The 26,633-nt window shown below is 37.2% G+C and overlaps 1 protein-coding gene across 3 annotated transcripts in view; it reads left to right on the top strand.

The window, feature by feature from the left end:
- LOC121738792 (tyrosine-protein kinase Src64B) overlaps nucleotides 1-26,633 on the top strand; it is a 118,250-nt gene that overhangs the window by 80,394 nt on the left and 11,223 nt on the right. For all 3 annotated transcript variants that reach the window (XM_042131037.1, XM_042131036.1, XM_042131038.1), the window contains one exon: nucleotides 24,542-24,624. In XM_042131037.1, the coding sequence (XP_041986971.1) occupies nucleotides 24,576-24,624 (49 nt within the window). In that variant the 5' untranslated portion in view covers nucleotides 24,542-24,575. The remainder of the gene's footprint in view (nucleotides 1-24,541; nucleotides 24,625-26,633) is intronic.

A 26,633-nucleotide genomic window follows, 5' to 3' on the forward strand; every position in this document is an offset into this window, starting at 1 on the left:
TCATATCCTAGTACACTTTATACTTAGTGCTCGCTGACCACTGTCTATCCACACGAATATAAATTAATGCGAAAGTGTCGGTAAAGACAGGTTCTCCCTAAACTAGAAATAGTTTACTTCTCCAGAAAAACAAAGATGGTATTTATTGTACGTATTACGAGATGAACGAATTGCGAAAAACATGGAGTTGCTTATAAAAACAAAATGAAATGATAAAGGATTTAAGAAGAGTACGCAATTGCTTTTTAGGGTTCCGTACCCAAAGGGTAAAAACGGGACCCTATTACTGAGACTTCGATGTCTGTCCGTCTGTCTCCAGGCTGTAGCTCCATAACCGTTATAGCTAGGCTTCTGAAATTTTCACAGATTGTGTATTTCTGTTGCCGCTATAACAACAAATACTAAAAACTTAATAAATAAATATTTATTAAGTTTGTTGTAGGGGATCTCCCCATAAATATGGGGAGATCCCCTACAACAAACTCGTAATCAATAAGTGTAGCAGGTAGGCACTTAAAGTACTTACAAAATTATTAATTATATATATAATGAAAAAAATTAATAAAATAAATATTTAAGAGGGGCTCCCATACAAAAAACACAATGTTTGCCATCTTTTACTCAATAATGGTACGGAACCCTTCGTGCGCGAGCCCGGCTCGCACTAGGCCGATTTTTATTTGTATTTTATCATATACACCAGGCATTAATTTCTTATAAACTGGCTGATTTACGTTTATTTACATATTTATAAGCATTGTATCTTTTGCTGTTCTCGCGTAGAATATCTTGTTCAGTGAGTTGGTTATTTTCAAAGATCTTACAGGTTTGCATAAACTAATACTCGGAATTAACAGCTATCACTTCATCGTCTGTTGCACATAGCCAATAAATTCACGTCGAACGAGAATTTCGAAAGCAAACTCAAGTATTTAATACAGTTCCTATTTCGTAAATCCATCTGTATAAATGTAAGCTGATGATTTCTGATATGCTAGTGATAGTGAACGGCAATATAACGAAAAATTACAGTAACAGGTCCTTAATTATACTCTACTTCTACATTAATATCGTTCAAAATTGCGTCTGTTCGCATCGCTAAATCGTCTTTCATAAAGTTTTTTCTGAGAAAAGTTCAAGTCTCGGGAAAGGGTGATAGGGTACATATTGTAATCCCGGAAAATTGTAGAGCTCTTGCGCCATAAAACTCTACTATTACACAAAGATAATACAAACTACGGATAAAATAAATCCAAAGACTACAGATAAAATAAATTATATTAGTTTATAAGCAATGCGTTTACGCATCCCCGGCAGTCTGGGGAGGGCTACCGGGGTATGTGGGACTCTAAGCCCCTAGACGCATATTGCTGCATATTTAATTCCAATGATATCTAAAGCGTTAACGGGACTTATTATTATTACAAAGATGTTTATTCGACACCAGACTGTGAAATATAATTAGGAGAGCTAAATACGAAAGATGCTGAAGGGTATAATTCAACAACCGAAACTCTCGGCGAAGTTGGTCGGAACGAAACTTTGAAATTAGACTCGTGATTAAATTACCACGTGTATGGAAGCTTATTATAAGGTTTGTTCTAGTTCCAATTCGTATTTACAGAGTTCAAAGTATCTGCAAAGATCATTTACAGACCTCAAAATCATGAGGCTTAATAGATTATTATAGGACTCTTTTATCCTTTAATTCGTGTTTTGGTTGATATTTTGGGGTCTCTTTCTGTAACAAATGTAAAATATGCGTTTGGCTTGCTGTACTAAATACTCTTAAGGCTCAACGTTGAAACAACATAAGGTGTGAATTATGAAGAACGGTTCTCTTACGGTGAAAATGCCTGCTTACATCATATAAAGCGTGTATGTCGCGCGGTTTCTTAGGGGAAAAAAGTTGTGATTTTTTCCTGCACTAAACTTTTACAATTTGTATTAAACTCACTTAATCCGTTTAGGCGTGAAGGAGTGAAAAATATTAAAAAAAATTTCGCCTTCATAACAACAGGTGTGAGAGTTGCTGCCGGAACCTTTGGGCTTCTTTGTGTTATATGTTGTAACTTGTATGTGTGTATAACGATCAGTTGTATTGTCAATATCATGCTTCAATTTTATTGAACAGTTATTTATACACATTATTGTCAAAACAATTAGATTTAGCCCGGCCGCACATTGTCCGAAATTTCTGATCAGAGACAGTTGAACGTCCGCGCTGTCTCTTACATTTTGTACTGAGCCGAGTGAGCTCGAACTCGCCGGAAGGATATTTCGGATAGTGTGCGGGGTGGCGGTCCGGCGAAATTCAACTGTTTCTGATCAGAATTCGGACAATGTGCGGCCGAGCTTAAGGCTCGCGACGTTTAATACCATCACTAAACGGTCAATAATATTCCGCAATACGTGATATTATAACACAATAACGCAATAAAATTGCTTTTCTAGGGGCCCGCTAAGAGTTTATAAAATACACCGCTGCTATTCAATGCATTGACCCATCAATATACAGTTTCCAGTCGGAGACACAATGTCGCAGCCGGTCACCGCTGCACGTAACACGCTCAATTAGATCGAGCCACAGGATCTGCATTTGTAACGGTGAAGGAATCTACTGCCTGCTTTAAACCTTAATACTACACTAAGGCCGGTATATATAGACAATAGTCAGTACTCAAGATGCATATCGGTCGCAGGACACGGTTCAGGCTCTGTGATTGGTTGGCTGTCAAAATTTGGACCAATTACAGAGCCGAATCGCGTCTTGAGACCGGGTCGCATCTACTATTTATACCGGCCTAAGAGCAAGCGGTCACTTGGACCAAGACAGACTATTCCAATACGAAATATTGGTTTGTGTGGGTATGTGTTTTGTATGATAATAATTTGTCTTCAGACTGTCGTGTCTCAAGTGGCGTTCGCTCTTGAGAGCCTAGGTTCTAAAATAAAACCCAGCATTAAAGTATTTCCACTTAGTCATGTTACACCTTGTATAGGTTGGTCGCTACCAAAGTTGGCTCAACGAATGTTCTCTTAGACACGAAGCGGTAATAGTTTCCGTGGTGTGAAGCTTACATCACTGGACATATCTCGTCACAATGTTAGGAAGCGATAACCACAAACAATCTACCATATCGCTCCATCAATGCCGAGGAAGTTGGTCGCTTAGCACGAACCGTGGACAGCGTATTACGTAATGTAAGCCGCCTGTTCAGGTATGCCTGCGCTGGCTGCGCAGGTGTCACTCGAAAGAATTTATTTTCGATTTTGCTCCGGTCGCCTGCGCAGGCTCAAAAACTGCACAGCGGGGCTAAAATGGTCGCTTTGAAGAATCATAATATGATTCATTTTTCTAAAATCGCAAAATGCAACTCTGCTTGCAATTCATTTCTGTATTTTTGTACTGATTTGACATTTGTCAGTTTGACAGTTTTGACAATTCATTTGCTGAATTGATTGAGAGGAATTGCTAAATGTGACTATTTTAGCCCCGCTGGTCTATTCCCACACACATTCCGGTCTACCTGAACAGGCATACCTTCACAGGTGGGCCTCTCCGATAGACCGTAGCGTAGCATGTATGGCAGCCATAATGTTATCGAATGCAATTTCATAACTACCCATATCCATACCAATATTATACGAGCGAAAGTGTGAGTGTTTAGTTACCTCTTTAAGCTTAGTCCGCCTAATCGATTAACCAGACAGCAGTTTTCATTATTTTTAGCGGACCTAACAGTGCAAAATCCTCAATCCCGCTATTAATGTTTCTGAAATCCTACAAAACGGTTACTAATTTTGGCATGAGATACTTTGAGACCTTGCTAAGAACCTAGGTAGTTTTATCTCGAAAAAAACGTACGGTTCCTGGCGCGATAAATTAATCTTATCTACGAAGTTGCCAACAACTTCAAGTGGTGTTATATGAATTTAAGAAGACAATTTCTGATTAAATACACTCAAATTTTATAAAATTAAAGTTATAAACCTTATTCACTTAGTTAGCGTGCATGAATAGTATGTTTTTGTATAACTTTTTGTAGCGACGAGGCATTTGACTCATAGGTACGTAAACTTCCTGCATGATCAAATAGTTCCTACATAGATAGGTTTTTAACGCGAATGACTTACCTTGACTTTGCAATGAATACAGAATATTATCTTTAGCAGATTACAATTGAAATGCTCTGAGGTATCTGGAATTGCATAAAATATCAAAAATATAATGATTTCTACAAACACTAAATTGTACTTATTATTAAACAAGCTCTGACGATGTTCCAGTTACCACATTGGATAATTCCAATCGGCAATGTGGTAGCTAATGCTAATCACAAGCACTGTTTCTGTCTGTCTGTCTGTCTGTCTGTCTCGCCACTCTACTCGGTAGGTGTAATCTGGGCTTGTACCACGAAACTGTTTTGAGACTCAAACAATCGAACGAGACTGCCGCATCCTACTCTAACAAGCGTGAAATGACGTTGTTAGAGCAGGACGCGGCATTCTCGTCCAATTGTTTGAGTCCCAAAACGATTTCGTAGTAGGCCTTTATACGTGCGAGAGCCATGCTTCGGCCCGAATGGGCCGGCTCGACCGGAGAAATACCACGTTCTCACAGAAGTCCATGGGCGACGGAAGTTGCTTACCATCAGGTGACCCGTTTGCTCGTTTGCCCCCTTATTTCATAAAAAAGGCCTACTGGCGCCTGTTAGTCCACTTAAAAAAAGAAGGTGTAGAGTGCGTGAGCATGCGGGGTTTACACGGGTGACCATAGCCGCACGATTTACGCCGCACGGCGAGAATCAACTGTCAATGGCAATACGCCGCATGCCGAATTGCCATACAGTAAACGATACCTTAGCATAGATTAATAATAGATTAATAAGCTAACATGATCTTTGGAGTTCTTAGCTTTGTTTACCACTATCCTACTTTTTTTATAAAATATGGGGGGCAAACGAGCAAACGGGTCACCTAATGGATAGCAACTACCGTCGCCCATGGACATACTTAAACATTAGAAGAGCTGCAGGTGCGTTGCCGACCTTTTAAGAGGATACGCTCTCTTTTAGAAGGAATACGCTCTCTTTTTGAAGGTTTGCAGGTCGTATTGGTCCGGAAATACTGCTGGTGACAGTTTGTTCCAAAGGTTTAAAGGTACAGTGCGCGGCACAATATATACAAATCAATACAAACACAGTTATCGAAAGTAAATATTTAAAATTATAGTTTTTGACGCATAATATTATGTTTCCAAATGGAGCGTTAAACTTAACGGTATGTAGACGGTTTATGAGTTATGGCTGCGTGGAGTGCACTTACATTTAATAAGGGGCTAAAGGGGGTCACGATGGGGTTCGTTATGTGTTTGGGGGTATTTTAATGGAGAGAATTAATAAACAAAACGTATGTAAAATAATGCGCGACCAATTCTGAATGGTTATGAAGGTATGCAATGAAATAAGAAAGATTTGAAGGGTGATAATGATATTGCATGACGATCAACCGCTCAGTATAAGAAAGGGAACATCCATGAGATTGTATAAAAAGAGAATAACAGGTGGTCATTTTTAATTTGGTGATGCTCGAATAATTGTTAGCAGCTGTGGTCAGCCCTTGAGTCTAAAAAGTGGTAAAACACCTGGTAGCGGCACCCTTTTGAAAGCATCTTCAAGTAAACATATTGCATGTGAATGAATATTTTTTACGGAGAGTAGAGCAGGTCTACATTTTTATTAATGTGGTAGTTGTATTGTTTTAAGGTCATAAAAATATATATATCTATGCGTTAATTTCAAGAAAAAAGGTAGCAATTTAATTTAAATTAGCAAGAGTTTAAAGCTGATGCGTATAAAATGAAAAGAACAATAACGCAACTTGGTGAGGCAAATGAAGTCAGCACAAGTTGTGAGGGCTACAAGCCAGAGCCCGTCGCAATGCAGTCACTTCATACTTATATTACTCAAGCGAGTGAGCTTTTAACGTCCATACTCCATACCTGAGGTACTAAGATTTGCTCCTCATGAAATAGGCTATGTTATAAAGTAAGATAGGGGTACTGGGTAGTGTGTTATGTAAATCAGACGAAGTAATGATCGTGATGAATGAACCGATCAATTCTGGGAGTGGATGAAATTCGTTCTTTCCTTATTAACGTAGTTTTCCCTCTAACAATAATAATAATAAGAAAATATTTATTACCTAAATGGAGTTCCATTAATTAGCATATATCCTGTGATTGTTGTTTTTCCTTGAACCCTTCCTATTTTGAGCAGGCAATCAATAACCCAGTCCCCTTGTAAGGGTGGTAGTATTTTATTGATATGACAATATTTTCCACCTTATTTTCGTGCGACTGTGTGCGATCCCCTGCTTGAACAAATTGGGTGTCCTAAGAAAGGTTTCAGTGAATTTAATTCACAAAAATCCTTTTTCTGAGAGTCAACGAAAAGAATCGGAATAGACACTAGATTTAACTAGATGCCACCCTGTCAATAATAGGCTTTAAGTTGAATAAACAAAAAAAATAATTAAAAAGCCTTATTTTCATACTAGGTTATAAATTATGCAGTTTGTCGTCTTTTTCTTTAACGTTATTTTTAAGGTTATGCTGCCTTTTGCTGTCCTTCAAGTTATGTAATCGTTGCACATGAGTGCAACATTTTAATCGATGTAGCAATTAGATCAAGGAGTCCAATTCATCACTTATAATCGATTAAACAAAATTGATGTTGTGATAAATGTGGTCATACTGCAGTGGGCCTATAAATTAATACCGACGATAAACATTTAGTGTTAAAATATTCTAAACTGGTACCATTAACTGGCGCTGATGAAGTAATTACATTATTACCGATTAGCACGAAGCGGCAATTATCGATTAACTCGTATTTATTTTTAACAACGATTAAGCATCACCTTCAACCTTTAAGTTTGATTAGTTTATCTGTGGTACCTACTTATTTATTTTTAAGATTGTTAAAAAGTATGATTGCTTTATTAAGTACCTTCTTTTAAGCAACTTATAAACTTAAAGTAAACTCATTATTAACGATGATAGCAAACATATTGTACACACGATAGCGTGCTTACAAACAAGGCCGTCTCGATTCTGTATGCATTGTACTTTTCTATTTGTATAAACAAATTTCAAGAATGCTGCACCTGTTAATAGCATAATTGCATTCCGTAGAAGTATTTGTTGTGTCTGCTGTTTGTGTGCCGCATCTAGTAAATTGTTTTCGATTGCTTGCTCTCCTTGACGATTTTTCAGTTCTCGTTACAGTACTATACGTATTATTATGCCGTAAGGTAAAGCTTTTAAAGAAATCTCTCTATTTTATCTGAAAACTTAGCTGTAATTACCGAACTCTCTAATTTGTTAAAGATTCATATGTTTTTAGCATGTGAATTTATAGAAGTTGCTTACGCAAAATCATAAACTTACAAACTGAGATTAACCATTTAACAGGGTTTAAATGTTGACGATAAATTCAAGTCCCATTTAATCAGTGCTGTTAAAACGAGCCCTTAATGGTGATTAATAAACTCGGTATTACGCTAGGTAAGTGATAATATTCATCAATCTTAAGATGAAAATTATGAGCGAGGGGATGCTTGGGCTGTTAACACCTCCAATCTGTAAGCTCTCTGCTTAACATGCCTAATGAAGAGTTTGGCTTATCTCTAGTATAATCTACCTCCGATGGTTTTGTGTTATCTGAAGCTGTCTAATTCCTAAGTAATATGCTGTTTATAACATTATTTTTTACAATTTAACCTTAGAGTCCCTAAGTATAATTAGTTTGCCATCTTCCAGATTTTACAATCAATTAGCGACGAAATCTTTTAGGGACAATTTTTTAACTGTATCCTTTAACTGTATTAATGTGTAAATAAAAGTAAAATTCTATTGATCCTAGCGAACAGTATTTTCACAGCATTATAGATCCAATAAATCCTATCGGAACTTTCTCCATTACGGTTATGAAAAAGTCCAGTGACCGTATTATTATGGCTGGAGAGGTTGTGCAAGAGGTTTTACTTTTATAGCGTCACAATTAACACGTGGTTCAAGAAACTGTGTTAATTTCTACTAACTGTACTAAATGTCCATGACCAGATTTTTCTGTAGTGCTACGGAGGAACGAGGTACCAAAAGCATGTTTGGAAGATGCTACAGAAATAATTACAAGTTATAAAATGCGATGTCATGTCGTATTTCTAAGCACATACTCGTAGCACATACTCGTATCACATACTACAATTTCAATTGAAATTGTACGCAGATATTTTATAACAACGAAAATTTTAAATAGCAAAATTACAACAGGGATAAAGAATATTTTAATTTCGTAATTTTAGGAATCTAATACGCAATATCTCGTTTGAAAGATATCGTTACTCGTCAGGAAGGATGTGGAAGCGACATTGTAATCAATACAACGATGATTCAATTCTACTTCAACCGAAATAACTCACTTTCTAGTCTAGTCTTTACCAACTGGTAAAAACATAGACGGTGAAGTGATTAAAAATATGTACAACCAAACTGCCTGCTGTTATTAACAAGAATGATAATTACAAACAATATAAATTATTATAATGATCAGGGTGCCTTGTATGATATTTACTTTAGAGTTAAGACAATGCTGTCGATGAAGCGGTACAAGTATTATGTAAACATCTTTATCATAACAAGCTACATGAAACATGACCATACAAAGGCACGTTTGGCAATCCAAACAGGTAATTACAGTAAGCCAATAAATTAAGAAGCTAATAAATTCCCAAGTAACGGCCGCGCTGAGTTGTATGATGAAAATCTCACGAACGTATAATAAGTATCTAATTTGCTCATTATGCAATCTGCTCATTATACAGACAACAATCAGGTCACACAATAAATGCAGTACGCCGAAGATAGGTGATTAGATTTCCGACAGAGATTACTTATGATTAAAATAAATTGTAAGATAATCACACCACTAGCTGAATTGCTTGTTTTTCGACGTAAAACCCTAATCTACCTACCAAAGCAACGCAATATAATTCGCACGTCCGAAGTTGAGAATTTACAAGAAACAGAAGTCAAGTCAAGGTTTATGTTAATGGATACGTGTATGAAATTATAATGCCAGGACGGTAAGTAGGTAATGGTTTCGTGGGCAGGGAAGCCCGGTATTGATCGGGGCACCCCACACGACCACGCGACAGAAGGGCGCTCGTTCCCATACACCAGCTGAGCGGCAATTTGGACAAAAAACTGGCAACGTTTAATTGCACATGTATAGATTCTTGTAAGACCTGTGCCAGATGCTATTGTTTGGTGCCTTCGTGTAAAAAAAAAAAAGATAAATTAGGCGCAGGCGTTCTTACGTCTTCGATACAAATAATATCCCAATTTGTCGGTAACGCGAAGTTTCACGCATGAAAAAACTGGCATCGTTTAATTACACGTGTTACATAGATTCTTGTAAGACTTGTGCCAGGTGCTATTGTTTGGTACCTTTATGTTAAAACTCGTTAATAAATTAGGCGCAGACGCTCGATGAATTCAAAGAACATCCCAACTTGTCGGTAGCTCGGAGTTTCTCGCAATAAATTAGTACCAACTTCAAAGGAGAGCTGAGGGAATGCCAAAACACCGTTAATCTCGATGGTAAGACGCAATGTCATCCCTTTTATTGCCAATGCAATGGCACCGATTGCGCCTGATAAACAATTTTCTGTTGTCTTACTAGCTAGATACTACAAACTGACATAAAATATGCAGGCAAGTCTCTTCTTTCTCTCTACCTCAGGCTTATGGCAATTGGCTGCGTTTAGTGAAGGGAATCTGTGTCAAAACACATATTTGCTCATGGCAGTTCACTTTTCAAGTGCATCCATTTTGACACCTTCTTGACTTTTATTATGGCGAACTGCAAGTCACTGGTGGGGTAGATTATTAATGGATTAAAAACACATTTAAAATGCACCTGTTTCTTTGGGGTGTAAGTTTAATGAACGGTTGTATAACATCCGGTTACCCTCCGATATTCATCAGGGAAGACTTCAGAGTTGCTCATAATAAAACAGTAAAGTTTATGTATGCGGGCTGTTGTAATATTTATGTAAGGCATATAAACGATAGTTGATGAGAAAATAACAGTCGATTTTAATGTAGTAATTAAGAACAATGAAAAAAATATAATAATAGTAAATCTGCACGTGGCTACGCATTTATATGTGCTAACACAAATCCCACAAGATTTGCTTCATATTCCAAAAATGTCGAGTTAGCCACACAAACATTCCGTATTTAAGGAAATGGGTTACCAAAATATAATTTGCTCGGCCATCGAGGAAGCGTTACCAAAACATAATCTCGATTGCGTCGTCGGAACGATTATAAAGGTAATAGCGGACGTGGCTATGAGTTATGACTGTCTACATTAATTTTAGAGAGTGAAATTCGCTCGCTCTAAAAAATATAACATCGGAGATTTAGTCGTCCACGTGTAGTTTGCCACGGCATTCAGAATTAGTAACGCATGGGCTGCTATTGTTAATCAATTTCTCTTTCATATTTTACAAATCAAAACGAAATATACGATTACGTAATATTGCAAATTATATTTTAATTTACGTATATTGATTTTTTTCTTCCGGATAAGCTTTGCAATATTGTGGTTTTTCCTTAAAATTTATCTTAAGAGTCACGAAAACAGGTCAAGTAGATAAAATTTGATAATTCCAATTACGAAATGCAAATTATTCGATTCTTCTTCAGTGTCTTTAATATTTCTCAAGTCGAGAAATTTAGTTATCCAATTTTCCGTACATTTTATAGGAGCATTTGTGACTCGATCCACAAAAACGGGAAGCTCGGGATCAGTTTAGGGAAATAAATGTGCGTTCCGGAGAGTAGACTCACATAAATATAGTGTTGGCCGGAACAAGATTGCGTTAACGCCGTATGCGGGTCCATTCAGCGTTCACACGCGTCCCTTTGTACGCATCCTACAATTTATTTATATTGGTATTCATTATGATCATATTTTGGTTACAAACAACACCCGAAAGTTTGGGAAAATGGAATAGGCTTAAGGTAACTAATTGTTTGAATTGAATTTCTAATTGTTGAGGCTTTATTACTCCCAGCTCTTATATTCATTGTTATGCCAAGATTTATTCACTAATTATCTCCTGCTTTCTCTACATTATTTAACTTTTCTCTGAATAAATATTTCAGTGTACATAGATTGAAATATCACCCGATATCGATTGCGAAATCACTTCATTTCATAAAAACTCCGACAAAATCCACCTAAGGTATTTGCATTTTCAAAGTATCGGAATACATTATCCCGATTTCCATAGCAACCGTTTCCGGCGGAAAACGTCTAAGTCTTCGCATATCGATCCGTGTATCGCATAATAAGCCCCCATCATTGATACCAAACACAGGTTGGCCTACGTTTCCTGCATAATCACATTTTCCTGGGAAACGTCAGGAATTATTCTGTCCATTGACTTCGAGTGTTACGACTGCGGTGACTGTCATATTATTACCTACATGAGGCCACACGAGGAAAAGTGTATGATTACAGAAGATTACTCGCGAGTTGTTTCAAGTATGTTTGTGTTGGTGCAGTGTAATGAAAATTATCTAACGTTTTTAAGCGGAAAGAGTAAACTTTACTCATACTTATCTCACTTCACTTCACGGGTCACCTGATGGAAAGCATCTTCCGTCGCCCATGGACACTCGCAGCATCGTAAGAGCTGCAGGTGCGTTGCCGGCCTTTTAAGAGGGAATATGGTAATAGGGGAGGATAGGGATGAGAAGGGAAGGGACTAGGGTAGAGGATTGGGCCTCCGGTAAACTCACTCACTGGGCGAAACACAGCGCAAGCGCTGTTTCACCCCGGTTTTCTGTGAGCCCGTGGTATTTCTTCGGTCGAACCAGCCCAATCGTGCCGAAGCATGGCTCTCCCTCGTCACTTTAGATAAATTGTTAACGTGTACGTTAACGTTTATTGTTACTTTAATTGTATCGTAATGAAAAATAAGATTACGATAAAACGTGTTTTTTAGGTAAAATTACATTATTAAGCCCTTGAATGTCTGAAGTCGATGATTGCCAAAAACCCTGTACCAGAATTTACATATCCCGTTTTGTACATCTTGTGTAACCTTACATTTTCAGCCGCGTAAGTATACAGCCATTTAGGGTAAGTGGTGACCGAGAAAGCCAATATAGAGCGTATTGTCTATGATTTCCATATATGATTTCCAGTTTATTGTTCATAAATATTTATTTAGCAATATCAGTAACACTGGTAAAAGCAGTTATTTCATCATCAACATGAACGTTGAACAATTTGTATTTCTTGTTTTATAGTGTTTTAGAATAGTCAATAAAAATCAGTGGGAACTCTTAATTTTTTTGGTAAAATTTCTTTAAAGATTTATAGATATTTAATTAATAATTTTCATCATCTCCGAGTATTTAATTTAGTTTCTCCCTAGAGCTCAAATCTTAAATGTCTTAAAACTTAGCAAATGGGTGTTACTCTGATATAATGTTAGAAAGTTTTTAACGAATGCTGAGACCGAACTTTCTAGATCTTGTAATGTAATTCGATGACAAAGCAATTGTGGTACATCTCGGTAAAGTATGTTACTGTCTCCAACTTTAACTCGAGTTATAATGATTTGTTAGGGTCGAAGTTAACGTTTCTAGTTGAATGAGTTTCAAAGTTGAGTCCTTGTAGCTGTTACTTTGTTTACGTAATATGAGTTGCTCTTTACCTTTCGCTAACTTATTTGTATTTGAATTTTGAGTAATTTTTGAGATTTGATCAATAGTTTTATATGACTTCGATGAGTCTATAAAGATCATGTTTTCAATCTTAAAAATTATTTAAGTATTTATTTATATGATTCACTGCTACCATTTCCGACTGGTATTTCGTTGTGATACAAATGTAGCCCAGAAACACCCTCGGCAGGTCAGAAACTGTTAAATTATGCTAAACTAATTATATTTACGAGTGTTCTATCTCCCCTAGCGAGGTCCCCGAGTTCCTGTGTAGTGTATCGAGAACATTAAACGCAGGCGGTCTATTGTCTCGCACAGCTGCGTAACGCCCTCAAATTTTAAACTCACTGTCAAGTTCATTGTACCTACGAGTTTGTCGGCAAACAAGAGGTTCCTTATAGCGTCACTAAGGAGAGTTTGGGGACGAGGGTCAGATGTCAGATTTTTGTGAGATTCCTCTTTATTTTACGGTTTTATGTTATGGTTGATTTTAGCGAAAAGTTGGTAGGCTTTGAATTAAGACTAAGATGTTGTATAAGTTTTTCCTCATATTTTTATACGTCATTAAAACTTTATTTCGAAGACAATGGCTTTAAAAATATTTTGCACGGATAAACTGTTGTTAAAATATTATATCTGATATTCTATTCCGCGTATGTATTGTGGTGACGTGTGTTGAATTCACCAGAACGTTGATGCTCAAATTACTTGTAAGTAGTATGTTATCTGTTGTGTTTTAGTCTGTATTTTTGATAAATTGTTCAATACTTTCATATATACCTACACGCCAGACTCCAGAGATCATAAGAAACTATATAAAAATTTGTAGAATTACCTAAAAAATCATATTCCACAAAAGCCAGGGTCAGACTGCTGTGAAATCGTTGAAAAGGGACAACAATTACGTCATTAATCTTGTTCATTCCCTTTCCTTTTGTTCTGCGAGTTTCCATATTTCTTATATTTCTTACTTCATTAGCTTTCTTGATTATTTTTATTATACAATGGGTGACCGACTTGCTTTGATATGGCTTAAGATTCTACGAGAAAATTACGCTTCGGTGACTATGAAACAATGGATAAAAAATAATTCAGATATTAAGCTTATTGAGATCAATAATAATGTAATGCTACCTGTACCGTATATGCCTTCATTAAACGTTATACAAGTAATATAATAATCATATCTAATAGAATCTCTTAGCCATATAATATTATCTAAGTATCAAAAACTAGTTATAGTTCTTGAGATTTCAATAAGGCGTTGTAAATAAGAATTATCTATGGGAAATTCAGACTATGTACTTCAATTTCAAATTATTGTGATAACTGTGAAGATTCTGATAGACTGAATAATACAATACATGGTACGCTTTTCCAACAAGATGAAACAAGAACAGGAAATTATAGTAATAACACAAAATCCATCCATGCAGAAACTAGTTAAGATCTGGATGATACAGGAAATGATGTTATCAAGGATAGCGGTGACAGTATTAGTATTGGTTTGTAGTTCAAGTTCAAGACGGGGCGGGTTATTGACCGCTCTCGGATCATGCGCTGTGATAATATCCTTGCTACTTTTCCGGTATCCCCCTTTGTACTGTTAAATTAGTCTACAGTCTACACTAGATGTTGCCCGCAATGTCGTTCGTTAAATTCGCACTTGACATTTATTTTTGCATGATAAAACCTTTATTATCTTTTTCTGCGTGCTTAGCTTGACCACTGTAGCTTTGTTCACATACTATAATCTCGTCTATGTGATACATTTTAGGGGCAAACTGACAGTATTCCTTTGTTAATTTGTTAGTTTGTCTATTATAGTGTTTTAAAAAAATTATATTATGGGTCACTATAATATTAGCTTTTAAATTTGTCATCACAAAAACTTGTTGCATTTAAAACACCTCCATGCCAAAATTCATTTCGTCTTTAAACTTAAAGTATTGGACAAACCAATACTTTAAGTTTAAAGACGAAATAGAGAACACTTCTGACTTAAAATTAAAATATTACATGCCTTATCTCGGAATTTCTATGTTATGAACCTCTTGTTTTTGTCGTAAGGGTCCTGTGAAAGACGAAATAATTCATGAACGGCATGGTAGGTATCCTTCGCTATAACGCGAACGGTTTCGCGGTTTGGGTACCGTATTTCGGATTAGGAATTTTAGACGAGTTGTATTTGAGGGGATTTCCCCTTTGTAACCCTATTATTAGATCTTGTTATTTATAAAACATATTTCCGGAATAATTTTAAGTAGATATTGCCGCTATTTCTTTCGTGAATCGTTTATCGTGCATGAGTCGTTATTTTTTGAGATAGTAACTATTTTATGTCCTTTCCCGGCACCCAAAGTATCTCCATAATATCTTTCAATTATTTAGGGCCTGTTTCACCACTTTCTGTTAATATGCCAAATAGGCTATTCACAACTCTTTTGACAGATTCTCCATACTGGATCTGTCAAGATAATTGGTGGATAGCCTATTCGTCACTTATCAGGAAGCGGTGAAACAGGCTCTTAGGGTTTCACCACTTCCCGATAAGTGCCGGATAGGCTATCCACAACTTAACTTGACAGGTTAAAGTATGGAGAATCTATCAAATAAGTTGTGGATAGCCTATCCGGCACTTTATCAGCAGGTGGTGAAACAGGCCCTTGGCAATTTAAGAGTTTCACAATAAATTTTACTAAATATATTGGTTTATACAATATAATATTACAAACAGTCAATATTACTAGTGCGTAATGATCAACCTATTCAAACATAATATTATTGATTTCTGTTATCTCCTCTTGATTCGTTTGACTCACGCTCTAATGGCAATTATGTGTTAACGAATTATGCTGATTAGAATTATATTTAGGGCCTGTTTCACCACTTCCCGATAAGCGCCGGATAGGCTATCCACCACATAACTTGACAAGAGTATGGAGATCTATCAAAAAAGTTGAGGAAGACGTGGTGAAACAGGCCCTAAGTCCCAATTTTACCAATGTCTGTTAGTGTTTATCATATATTAAATCGTGTTATCTCTCTCGTTCTTTGAATGAATGAAAGAAAAGGTATATTTTGACAAACAACTCCCGGCGATAATATAATTGGGACTTCTTCGTTTTCATGCACTTATTTAGCGTACCCCATTGTTTCTTTAATGATGTTGTTTGTATTAATGAATTGATTATCTTACTAAGAAAGTAAATGAAGTTCCCTTTTGGAGTGAATTTTGTATGTCTATCCCCCGGTTTCTGAAAGGTCTGTCAAATCACTGATCAACTAACACTGCTGTTAATTTAGCATGGATGTCAAATCAGTTTGAGTTTCTGATACATTGATCAGCTGAAAATTAACTAATCTATGATCATTTTTAATTTGACTAGCGATTTGTTTATTTTCATTCATTGTTTCACTATTAACTATCAAAAATGCAAATTAAATGTCAAAAGAAGGAATTGCAGACTGTCATTGCTTTCAAAAATGTTCTGGGAATTTCAAATCTGATACTTTTTGAAACATTGATCAGACGAAAATTAACTAATCTGTGTTCATTTTGATTTGACATGCGATTTGTTTATTTTCGTTCATTTGTCAGAATTCCGAATTTCAATTTTTCTGACGATATCGAATCCTAAATTCTTCTTCATTATAGAAATGAAATTCATTATAATATACATTTTTTGCAAATAAAACGAGTACTGCAAATAAACAGTTAATTTGCGTAATCGACGTATTTCTTATGAATTTTTACTAAAACTTCATAATAAATGTGTTTACGAACCTTATTGTAACGTAGTTTCAAAGAGAAAATGTAGATTCACATAAAAAATAAATTGAATTCATAAGTTAATTCACCCACAATTACCGATTAGTTGACACAGCTTTTGACAAACCTTTAATCTATGATCACGGCTTGACAAGCGTTTCGGAAACCCAAAATGGCGGTTGACATATCATTCTCGAGTCAAATTGAACAGCTACCGTCAACTGACGCGCCGATCAAATTAATCTAACTAACCGTGCTTCTAGCAACCCAGTTGTTACTTGACAAGAGATTTAACAGGCGATTAGTTAATTTTAGTGTTGATCAGCCTTTCAGAAACCGGAAATATATGTTACATACTAATTAAGCCCGCAGCTTCGTTGCATCGAAATTCGTTTGGATACCGTGCGTAAAATTGGAAATATTTATATGGTATGTGCATGAATTTCACGTATAATTAAATATATCATATCATTTCCTGGATAAGAACTGTCCTATATACTCGCTATATTCTTCATGCGAAATATCGAAACTGCGGAAATAAATGAACTGAATTAACATTTAGGCGAAGGGGTAAGTGGTAACAGATCAAGACACACCTTTATTACATTAGCAAGAATTTCCTAGCCGTTATTACTCGAGATTCGAGAATCCATTTCCGTAAGCTCAGTCTTTGTTTCTTTAATAAGCAGTACTCCAAGGTGGGGTTCAGTGCTGTTTAAAGCCGATTTCGTTGCTATTCATTCCTCGAACAAAGGATATTCGGGGGTTTGGACGTGTTTGGTGTTTGGGGCTGTAACGCGTTTTATTGATTGGCAGCAACAGGTTGGGGCGACGCGTCCCCCGCACCTTCACTTTCTTCAAGTGTCTTCAGCAGGGGCTAGGGGTGTTGGGAGGAACCGTAACCGAAAGTAAACGACAAAAATCTATGCGCAGTCGAAGCCAACGCATCTGGCGATAAGTCTGCATTTATTCATTTGTCGCCCGTTAATGATCCAGAGCCTTTAAATTGCATTTGATATTTCGACAACCAAAAACACAATATGAATTTTAGCATCGTTCAGTAGTTTTATCGCTTGCAATTATTGCGTACATGTCAAATACCTCACATTTTTGATAATAATAGTTCTATCTCAAAACTTTTACAAGTTCTAGCGCATTATCCGCTAATTATGTAGCGTACATAATATCTATTACTATCGGTATTATTATTGAACTTGTAATAGTAGGAATACGAATCCAGATACGATTATTTTTTTATCCATAAAAGCCACGAGGGGTTGAGAGAAGCTGTCGATATACTTGACAACTGACAGCTGTCATACATTTGACGTTTATTATTCGATCTAACGTTACGATTACATTACAAAAGTCCTACAAGGCTTTTAATAAACGTGGGCTGGTGCGTTTTTGTATGATGGCGGCCTTAGTTACTTTTTTCGCCACGTTCATTTAAATTTTAAAGCCTTGTCGAGCTCTACGTTACAGGCACATGCCTATATTTACACTCTTTATTCTATGCTCTATAATCTCGAAATTAACAGTATTTGCTATTAATTTAGTCGGAGTGTTAATATAAGTTAAACTGAGCCAAGCACGCGACGGTAATGGGCGCATTCAACTCGTTTTCGTCAGCAAAGGGCGATAAGGGAACAACAAATAAAGATTTTCGGTCATTGTTGTAGATTAAACCATTCACGTTGTACCAATTTGTTCCTAAAACCCTTTTTCCTGGTTTCAAAGTGCTGTAATGGTTATTACGAATATGTTTTTTGCGTGCGTCAAGCAATCCGCCATAGGCTTGTAATAGAACATACCTAAATCCAGTTATAACCTAATTACAACAATTATATAATTATAAATTTCCTTAATAATCTGAATATTGGTCACACTTTTTTGTATATACAGAGTGTAACAAAAATAAGTGATAATACTTTAGGGTGTGTATGTGTTCCTATGTATAGAGTTCACTGTGAAAGTAGCAGCGCTGAAAGACCAACATTTTTTTTCACTTTTGTATGGGGAAACTCGTGACTCTCGGACCCTTGCCCATACAAAAGTGAAAAAAATTTTTCGTCTTTCAGAGCTGCTACTTTCACAGTGAACTCTCTACAAGGAACACGCACACACCCTAAAGTATTATCACTTATTTTTGTTACACACTGTATAAGTAATCTACTATTTAAAATATCTAGACTTTACTTTTGTATCCTACCGTTGGCTTGTTATCTACTTAAAAGATCTACTGTATGTTAAAAGTCTACTGTATGTAATTTATACTGTGCCTCTAGTACACTGTTGTAAGAATACATAATATAACTTCAATTATTTAATTTATTATGTAGCCCACTACCGCAAAAATATAAGGCCAGCTTATTGGGTTCATTGTGTATTTCGTAAACAGGAAATTCCGATGGTACGAACCAGTTCACAGTTATTTTACCTACGATAAATCTTTGATGACCTCTACGTCGACGTCATATGGTTCATATTTAGGAAATCCTAGGTGAAATGGACTGGCTGTATTGGTTTCTAATTTCTATTGTAAGCCAAGTTTTGTCAATAATAATCCAGTACGGTGAGGACTGTGCAATGGAATTCTATGGTGATGATCAGAATTCTAATGAGATTGTAAGTAAGTAATTGCTTTGTTTGATGTTGATGTCCATAAACTATGAATGTTTTATGTACAATATAAATTATGAATAACAATACTAATGTATTCATATTATGGCAATGAAGATGGGAATGTAAAAAATCTGCCAAGTGCGAGTCGGACTCGCGCGCGAAGAGTTCCGTATCGTTATAGACGAAAAATATGGCAAAAATTGTGTTTTTGTATATAATATGTTTTGTATATTTAAATAAAATAAATTGAATGGAGGCTCCCTTCAATTTATTTTATTTAAATATTATTATTAATTACGAAAGTAGACATTCCTAACTAAGGTCTTTATGAAAATTTCAAGCGCCTAGCTTTTGCCATTATTGATTACTAGCAAAAAGACCAAAAAAATAACGTTTGTTGTATGGAAGCCCCCCTACATTTTATTCAGTTTTTAGTATTTGTTGATATATAGCGGCAACAGATATACCTACGCAATCTGTAAAAATTTCAGAAGTCTAGCTATAGCAGTTCTTGAGATACAGCCTGGAGACAGACAGACAGACGGACGTAGACAGACATCGAAGTCTTAGTAATAGGGTCCCGTTTATACCCTTTGATTACGGAAACCTAGTAAAAAAGATCCAAATTTTAATAGATGTCAAATATTAATAATATTAAAGAGTGTCTTGTGACTTGTAGACACTCTTTAATATTATTCATATTCAGGAGTCTCGAATATTATCTGATTTGAAACTTGAAAGTACTTCCAAATTAGTGGCAATCGTGCATGATTGTCCATCATAATTCATAACTAATGCTCAATACTCATAAGTCATCCATCGTGGTTAACGTGAAGACCGGCCTTTACTTTATATCAAGTGACAGAAGACAAAACATTTAAAACTTGCCCGTAAATTGTAAAAGGGTCAAAATCGAACTGAGAAGTTTTGCAACAACTTTAACAATATCGAGTTCGCTACAAAGGTGTTGTCACTTGGCGACGAAATCAAAGCCGCTAGTTGCTACGATCTAGGCATAATATTGTCGATACCTGCGGCGATTGAAACAAACTTATCAATTCAAATACTAAATAGAGACAACGGTTGGAATTCTTATTGCCAAAGTTTTGTTTATTGATTTCAAGACGTTGACTGACTGAATTAAATTGCTTTATGACTTATTACTGTATCAGTCGATGTCTGCAACTCCGTTGCGCCATTTGTTTATCTCGCAAGAACCGTACATTTTTCCGGGATCAAAAGTATCATATTATGTCCTTTCCCGGGACTCAAAGATTCTCCATACCAAATTTCAGAAAAATCAGTTAAGCGGTTTGGGCGTCAACAGGTAGCGGATAGACAGACAGACATACACACTTTTGTATTTATAATATTATGCTGTATAAGCAGTTATAGACACTTGAACTATCAGGTTAGCATCATAAAAAACAGTAAATAAAATAAAACACGAATAAAACATAAAGTCATCGAACCATGCTAAAGTAGTGACGGAAAACGTCTAGCTTCTGCTAAAGCGGGGAATTCACTACCGGACTGCCCGCGGGCCGCACAGTCTGGCACAAGTCTGTCGCTTGCCCCTATAATTGAACACATACAGAACAGGCAAGTCAGTGGAATAGATAGAGGGCTACAGCTCGGTCGTGGACTCATGGACTCAATCTTCTTTGTAACAAATGATAGATTAGCATCGTCATTGATTTCTTTGGATTTTACGAGTACTTTCTACAAACAAGGATACGACCGGTAAATGGAAATAAACGAATGTCAAAATTGTTTTTATTCCTCCATTCCGAAGTTTAGTGTTTGTATTGTTTACAATGATATGTTTTAAAATAATATTTTAAGTGCTCCAGTCGCTCTCCAAGGCGCGAATGACGACAGGCCGCCCGTCGCGACCATTCATGTACAGACTTGCGGGCGGCCCGGAAGTCAATTCCCCGCACTAGTCATAGATTGTTGAAAATAAAAATCTCATACAAGCTATATTTCCCCCATAACAATGGACGATGTGAGCGAACCAGAAAAATGCTGGATCAAATCGGATTTATTCAAAATGTTATCTGCAAATAACACTTTATTTAGAATTCACAATGAACGAACTACTGTGATCTACATATTTGTATTTTTAACAAACATATATACGAATGTTTTGCGAACTTAATCCAATAATAATCCTTTATTCTCACGAAAAACTGAATTATAAAGCTAACTTCAAAATAAAGTAACTAAAGATAAAGAGAGAAATATTATGAATGTGGTTTAATTAACTGGAATTTCTGACAATCCCAATAAGGTTACCTCGTTGTTGCTATAAGGGTTGATTCAGACACAGTGCGACGCGTAGATGCATTTCTAAAATTCTCTCATCAATTCATAAAAAAACATCTCACGCAATTGAAATCTGTCAAATCCATACAAAATGCCGCGCTGCGCCTCGCCTCGTCGCGTTACGGTCTGAATTGACCCTGAGTCCAACCAAAGTTATAATGAGTAATATTAACGAACGGTACCCTTTAGATTTGAATTAACGTAAAACTGGAAGTGACGCGGACGTAGGTAAAGGTTACCCGGAAGTTAGTTGGGCCGAAATTCGTTTTATGTGTCGTGTCCGAGATTCAAAGATCTCCATACCATATTTCATCGCAGTTCAACGGCTTGAGCGTGAACATTTCAACAGAAAATTTAACAGATGCACAGATAGACAGGGAGACGGAGTCAGATGCACGGGCAGACAGACATGCAGACAGACAGGCAGACGAACATTTAAACAGATGCAAGACAAGCGCATTTGCTTTTATAGTATTTCTTAGCGGTTTTCAATTTTCAACCCCTGCGGTAGACTGGGAGGTAGGGTTGCCATCGCCCAAATTCCCTTCGCCGGTCAGGCACGACAAAATTCCCGGACATTTGGCCGAAATGTGGTTATTTCCCAGGTCACCTCTTAAACAGTATTTACGATAACGTCTTGCCAATGTTTGCTTTTCCAACAAGAATTTTTAAAAACCTGACTAACTCAAATCCGTGCAAGAAACCGCGTGTATGCTAAGCGAGTTTTTATCTTTCGTTTATTGCTGCATGACTTAAAAGTTAAATTTCTCTCATCAAAAGTGTCTGGATTTAAACCGGACACTTTTAAAAAACCCGGCCGAACGCACCCCGGACGCCCTTCAAACTAGTACAAATCCGGGGAAATCCGGACGGATGGCAACCCTACTGGTAGGTATGGCTGATAAGCCTACCCCGTTTAGGAAATAGGTGTTTGTATGTATGCTGTATGGCTCAGTCAATAGTCACACATATAAATCAAAGTCAACGATCGCGAATCGCAATATTCCCGATCACGTAGAAAGTATGGGAGCCGTGGGAACACGCTGTTGACACAACTCCGCGTCGGATCTACCGATAAGGGAATGATTAATGTTCACCTTATCAATAATTTCTTGTTCAGCGATCAACGATTGCTCATACTTGGCTCTAAATATGACTCTATTAAGCGTTATCGAGTACTAGATGCCGGGACACAAAAATACGACACGACGTCGTGTCGTACCACGACACGGCGTCATTTCACGATGCGACGTCGTGTCCTGGGAATCCACGACGAGCATCGTAAAAAACCACGACGCGACATCGTGACGTGCCACGGTACACGGCACGACAATGCGTCGTAGAAATTTACGATGCGTCTTCTTTGAATTTTGAATACAACTGTCGTAAGTTTCTACGACGCGACGTCGTGAGTTTCTACGACGCGACGTCGTACGACGTCGTGCTATGTCGTGTCGTAGTTTTTTACGACGCGAGTCGTAGATTCCTACGACACGATGACGCATCGTGAAACGACGTCGCGTCGTGGTACGACAAAACGTCGTGTCGTGTTTTTGTGTCCCGGCCCTAACTCCGTTCGGCCAAAACTAGTTTGTCGCGCGGGAACCGTACGTTTTTACGACATAAATAGTGTCCTTTCCCGGGACTCCAAGTATCTCCTTAGCAAATTTCGGCAAAATCGCTTCAGCGGGTTGAGCCGTGAGCGTGAGGAGGTAACAGTCAGACAGATATTTTATGATTTCACATTTATAATACAGTAGAACTCCAATTATCCGAACCCCGACTATCCGGATCGCCGATTATCCGAATCACGCGCTATTATTCTTCCCCCCGCGAAGCCAGTGTTTGCGCGTCAAGTCTTGACTTGACTTGTCTTAAGTTGCCGTTGTGTGCCGTTTAAAACATGTGAAAATTTCATGTTTCTTTCATTTAATTCAATAAAAAAATAGTGCAATATCAAAACGTAGCTTTTATTCACTCCAATGGCAATTTTTTTTTTAAATTCGATTATCCGAATATTTGATTATCCGAATGGGCCAAGGTCCTCATTAATTCGGATAATTGGAGTTCTACTGTATTAGTATTTAGTATGGATTTTTTGTTCAACGATCAACGACTGCTCATACTTAACTCTAAATATGACTCTATTAAAGCTTAATTCTATCGAGTATAAGACGTCGTTATTTTTATTTGGTATGCCTATATTACATTCAATGAATTTTAAGTGTTTTCGTCTGTGTTAAAATGTGCTCGTGCCAAAATTACAAGTGAAAATCGTTATTCAGAAGTAGGCTTACGAAGTTACGATTATTAATAGGTCTAGACAGAATATATCTCTGCAGAATTTTTATTTTAAAACATGTATTATTGTGAAAATATTATGTACTAGCTGTCCCGGTGAACTTCGTGTCACTTTAAAACCTTCCCTGGACTTCTACGAATATTTTAAGACTAAAGTCAGCCCAATCCGTTCAGCCGTTTTCGAGTTTTAGCGCGACTAACACATTTGAAAATCCATTTTTATATATAGGACTAGCTGTCCCGGTGAACTTCGTGTCACTTTAAAACCTTCCCTGGAGTTCAAGGATTATTTTAAGACTAAAATTAGCATAATAGGTTCAGCCGTTATCGAGTTATAGCGTTACTAACACAATTGGAAATCCATTTTTATATAGATAGAAGATTATTATAAAATGTAAAAAGGACTAGGCTAACGTTTATTTTTAAATCTAGACTTTTTCTGTAGTACTTTTTTAAGAGCCTATGCTGCCCCACTGCTGGGAAAGGCCAAGGTTTTCCACTTCTGGATCTAACGCCCTCCGTAGGGCAACCTGGCTTGTATGCATGAAGCTCATCGCGCCATTTTTTTCGAGGCCGGGCCACGGCCCACGGCGGTGTCGTCCATCGTCTGGTACTTATCCAGTCTGTGATGATTTTTGCCTAGCGGTCATGATATTATGTAAAACTTATAGTATGTATAAAATATATTTTATTGTTTGCAGACGTGGCTTGGCGCGGTGACTGGCGGGCCGCGTCATGGGTAACAAATGCTGCAGCCGCCGACATGATCCCGACAGACCTTTGGGTGAGTTCGAGAACCTTTCATCTATTTCGAGAACCTTCCAAATAATCAGCTATATTGTCTTTTCGTGGGAGGAAAATCTTACATATCCTATGTGGGATGGTTCACTCCATGAAGCTATTATACTCGTAGATATTAGCTTCATGGTTCACTCAAAGATCTGCCTTGCACAAAAGATGTTCTCGGAATTTAACCATCACTTAGCATTCCTTCATTTTAATTCTAATAAAAATAGCACTAATATATACTAATAGATCCTCAAGGGTCGCAGTGGCATCAGAATTACTTGACCTGCCTTCAGCAAAAAAAAAATAGTAAATAGATAACTATGTATCTTATTTCGAACGGAGAAAAATTATATCATAGATAATATGAGCTGGCCCATCAGTATGTCTGACTCTACAGTCTACAGGCAAGGTTTCTAAAGCAGCCTAGGCAAGAGTCTTTTCTCAATTCGCCTAACATTCCTGCATCGCGCAATCGAAGTTTCGGAGAACGGCAAGATATATACAACGTCTGAAATGACGTCAGTGGGCTTCGGCCTGACCGAGCATGCTGTCTCGCTCGGTCGGAAGATCTTCCTTTTCGGCCGCCACTAACAACGTTAAAGTCTTAAAATCTTGCGCTACTGATATAACTACAAAAAATTGCATCCATCGCTTTTGGGATGTACCTACAAGGTCTGGCGTCTACGCAATCTCGTTCCGGGCAACACTATCTTAATGTGACTTTACCCGCAGTTACGCACATTTGTTTCCCTTAACTGATCTCCAGCTTCCCGTTTTGGGGTGGGAATGTAGGAGCTACTGGAAAATATTTATATCTACTAGCTCTAGTTCACGTAGCTGCTTTATATAAAACTAGACGTTAAAGGTTAAACGCAAAGCTTCGTGGTGCTGAAATTAGCTTACCACGCGATAACCAAGACAAAAATTATCCTATTTCCTTCCCCGAGAGTTAGTCGCAATTTGAATACCATAAGTATTTCGACACAATATTATGCATTTTACTCGGCTGGATTAGTGCTCAGGGTGCAGTTTTTTTTAAGCTTAATTTGCATTAGAGTCTCCAAAACTTACCGCCATGATAGAGGTCAAAATTTTATAGAGAAGCGACATTTACATTCCGCTCGCCGTGGGCTGTGCTAGTCATAAATACTACCGTTACATTACTCCCCGGACGAGTCTCGGCAATTCTCGGTAATTATACCGCAATGGCATCTAAATTTTCATCAGGCTTTTGTGGGTACGTCTTAATTTGGAAATTTGAGACTTAAAAATAATGATGGGGTCACCGCTAATGGTAATGTCTCGGGCGAGGAACAGGGAATTAATTAAAAGAAAGAGAAACATAGAAGAAAGAGAGGTTGTAATTACAATTTGTCAAACTGGGCTTGAGCCTAATTAAAGACAGACTTGTCACACATATTTGACTCTATTACAAGCATGATTACAGGTCCTTACACACGTAGGGAAAAGCCAAATCTTCCACAAGAATTGATTGTACAGGGAAGCAATTAAGTTGTGAAGTTGACCTTCTTGCGAATGCTAGAGTTCATAATAGTTGGTAACATTTCTGTCGTCCTTACGCGGGGTCTTAAGCTGCAGTATTAACTTAGATGTAAGATACGAACAGAGATGTGAACATGTAGTTATATTACGCTATCCAACGCCCACCCACGTAATCCTCTTTGCATCCAGTTCCGAGTAAGCCGGTGTAAGCATAAACCTCAGTTGGATTGAAGCCTGCAAGGCGATGTTGCGTGCGGTTCATTATTCACACTAGAAAATCATTTACTATATTATGTTGGCTCCGACTTTCGTGCAAAAGGAATTTTAATAGAGCATTTTTCTGTAATACATATATAATGCATAGTTAATTATTAGCAGTGCCTTTTGTAGCGTATCTGACTAGGACGAAACTCGATGTAACGAATCCATTTTACAAAATGTTGTAAGGGTTAGTTTTTATTCCAACGTTCGCTAGGTAAAACTAGTAGCTAACATTATTAT

The sequence above is a fragment of the Aricia agestis genome, chromosome Z, assembly GCF_905147365.1.
Source record: "Aricia agestis chromosome Z, ilAriAges1.1, whole genome shotgun sequence".
Classification (NCBI taxonomy): domain Eukaryota; kingdom Metazoa; phylum Arthropoda; class Insecta; order Lepidoptera; family Lycaenidae; genus Aricia; species Aricia agestis.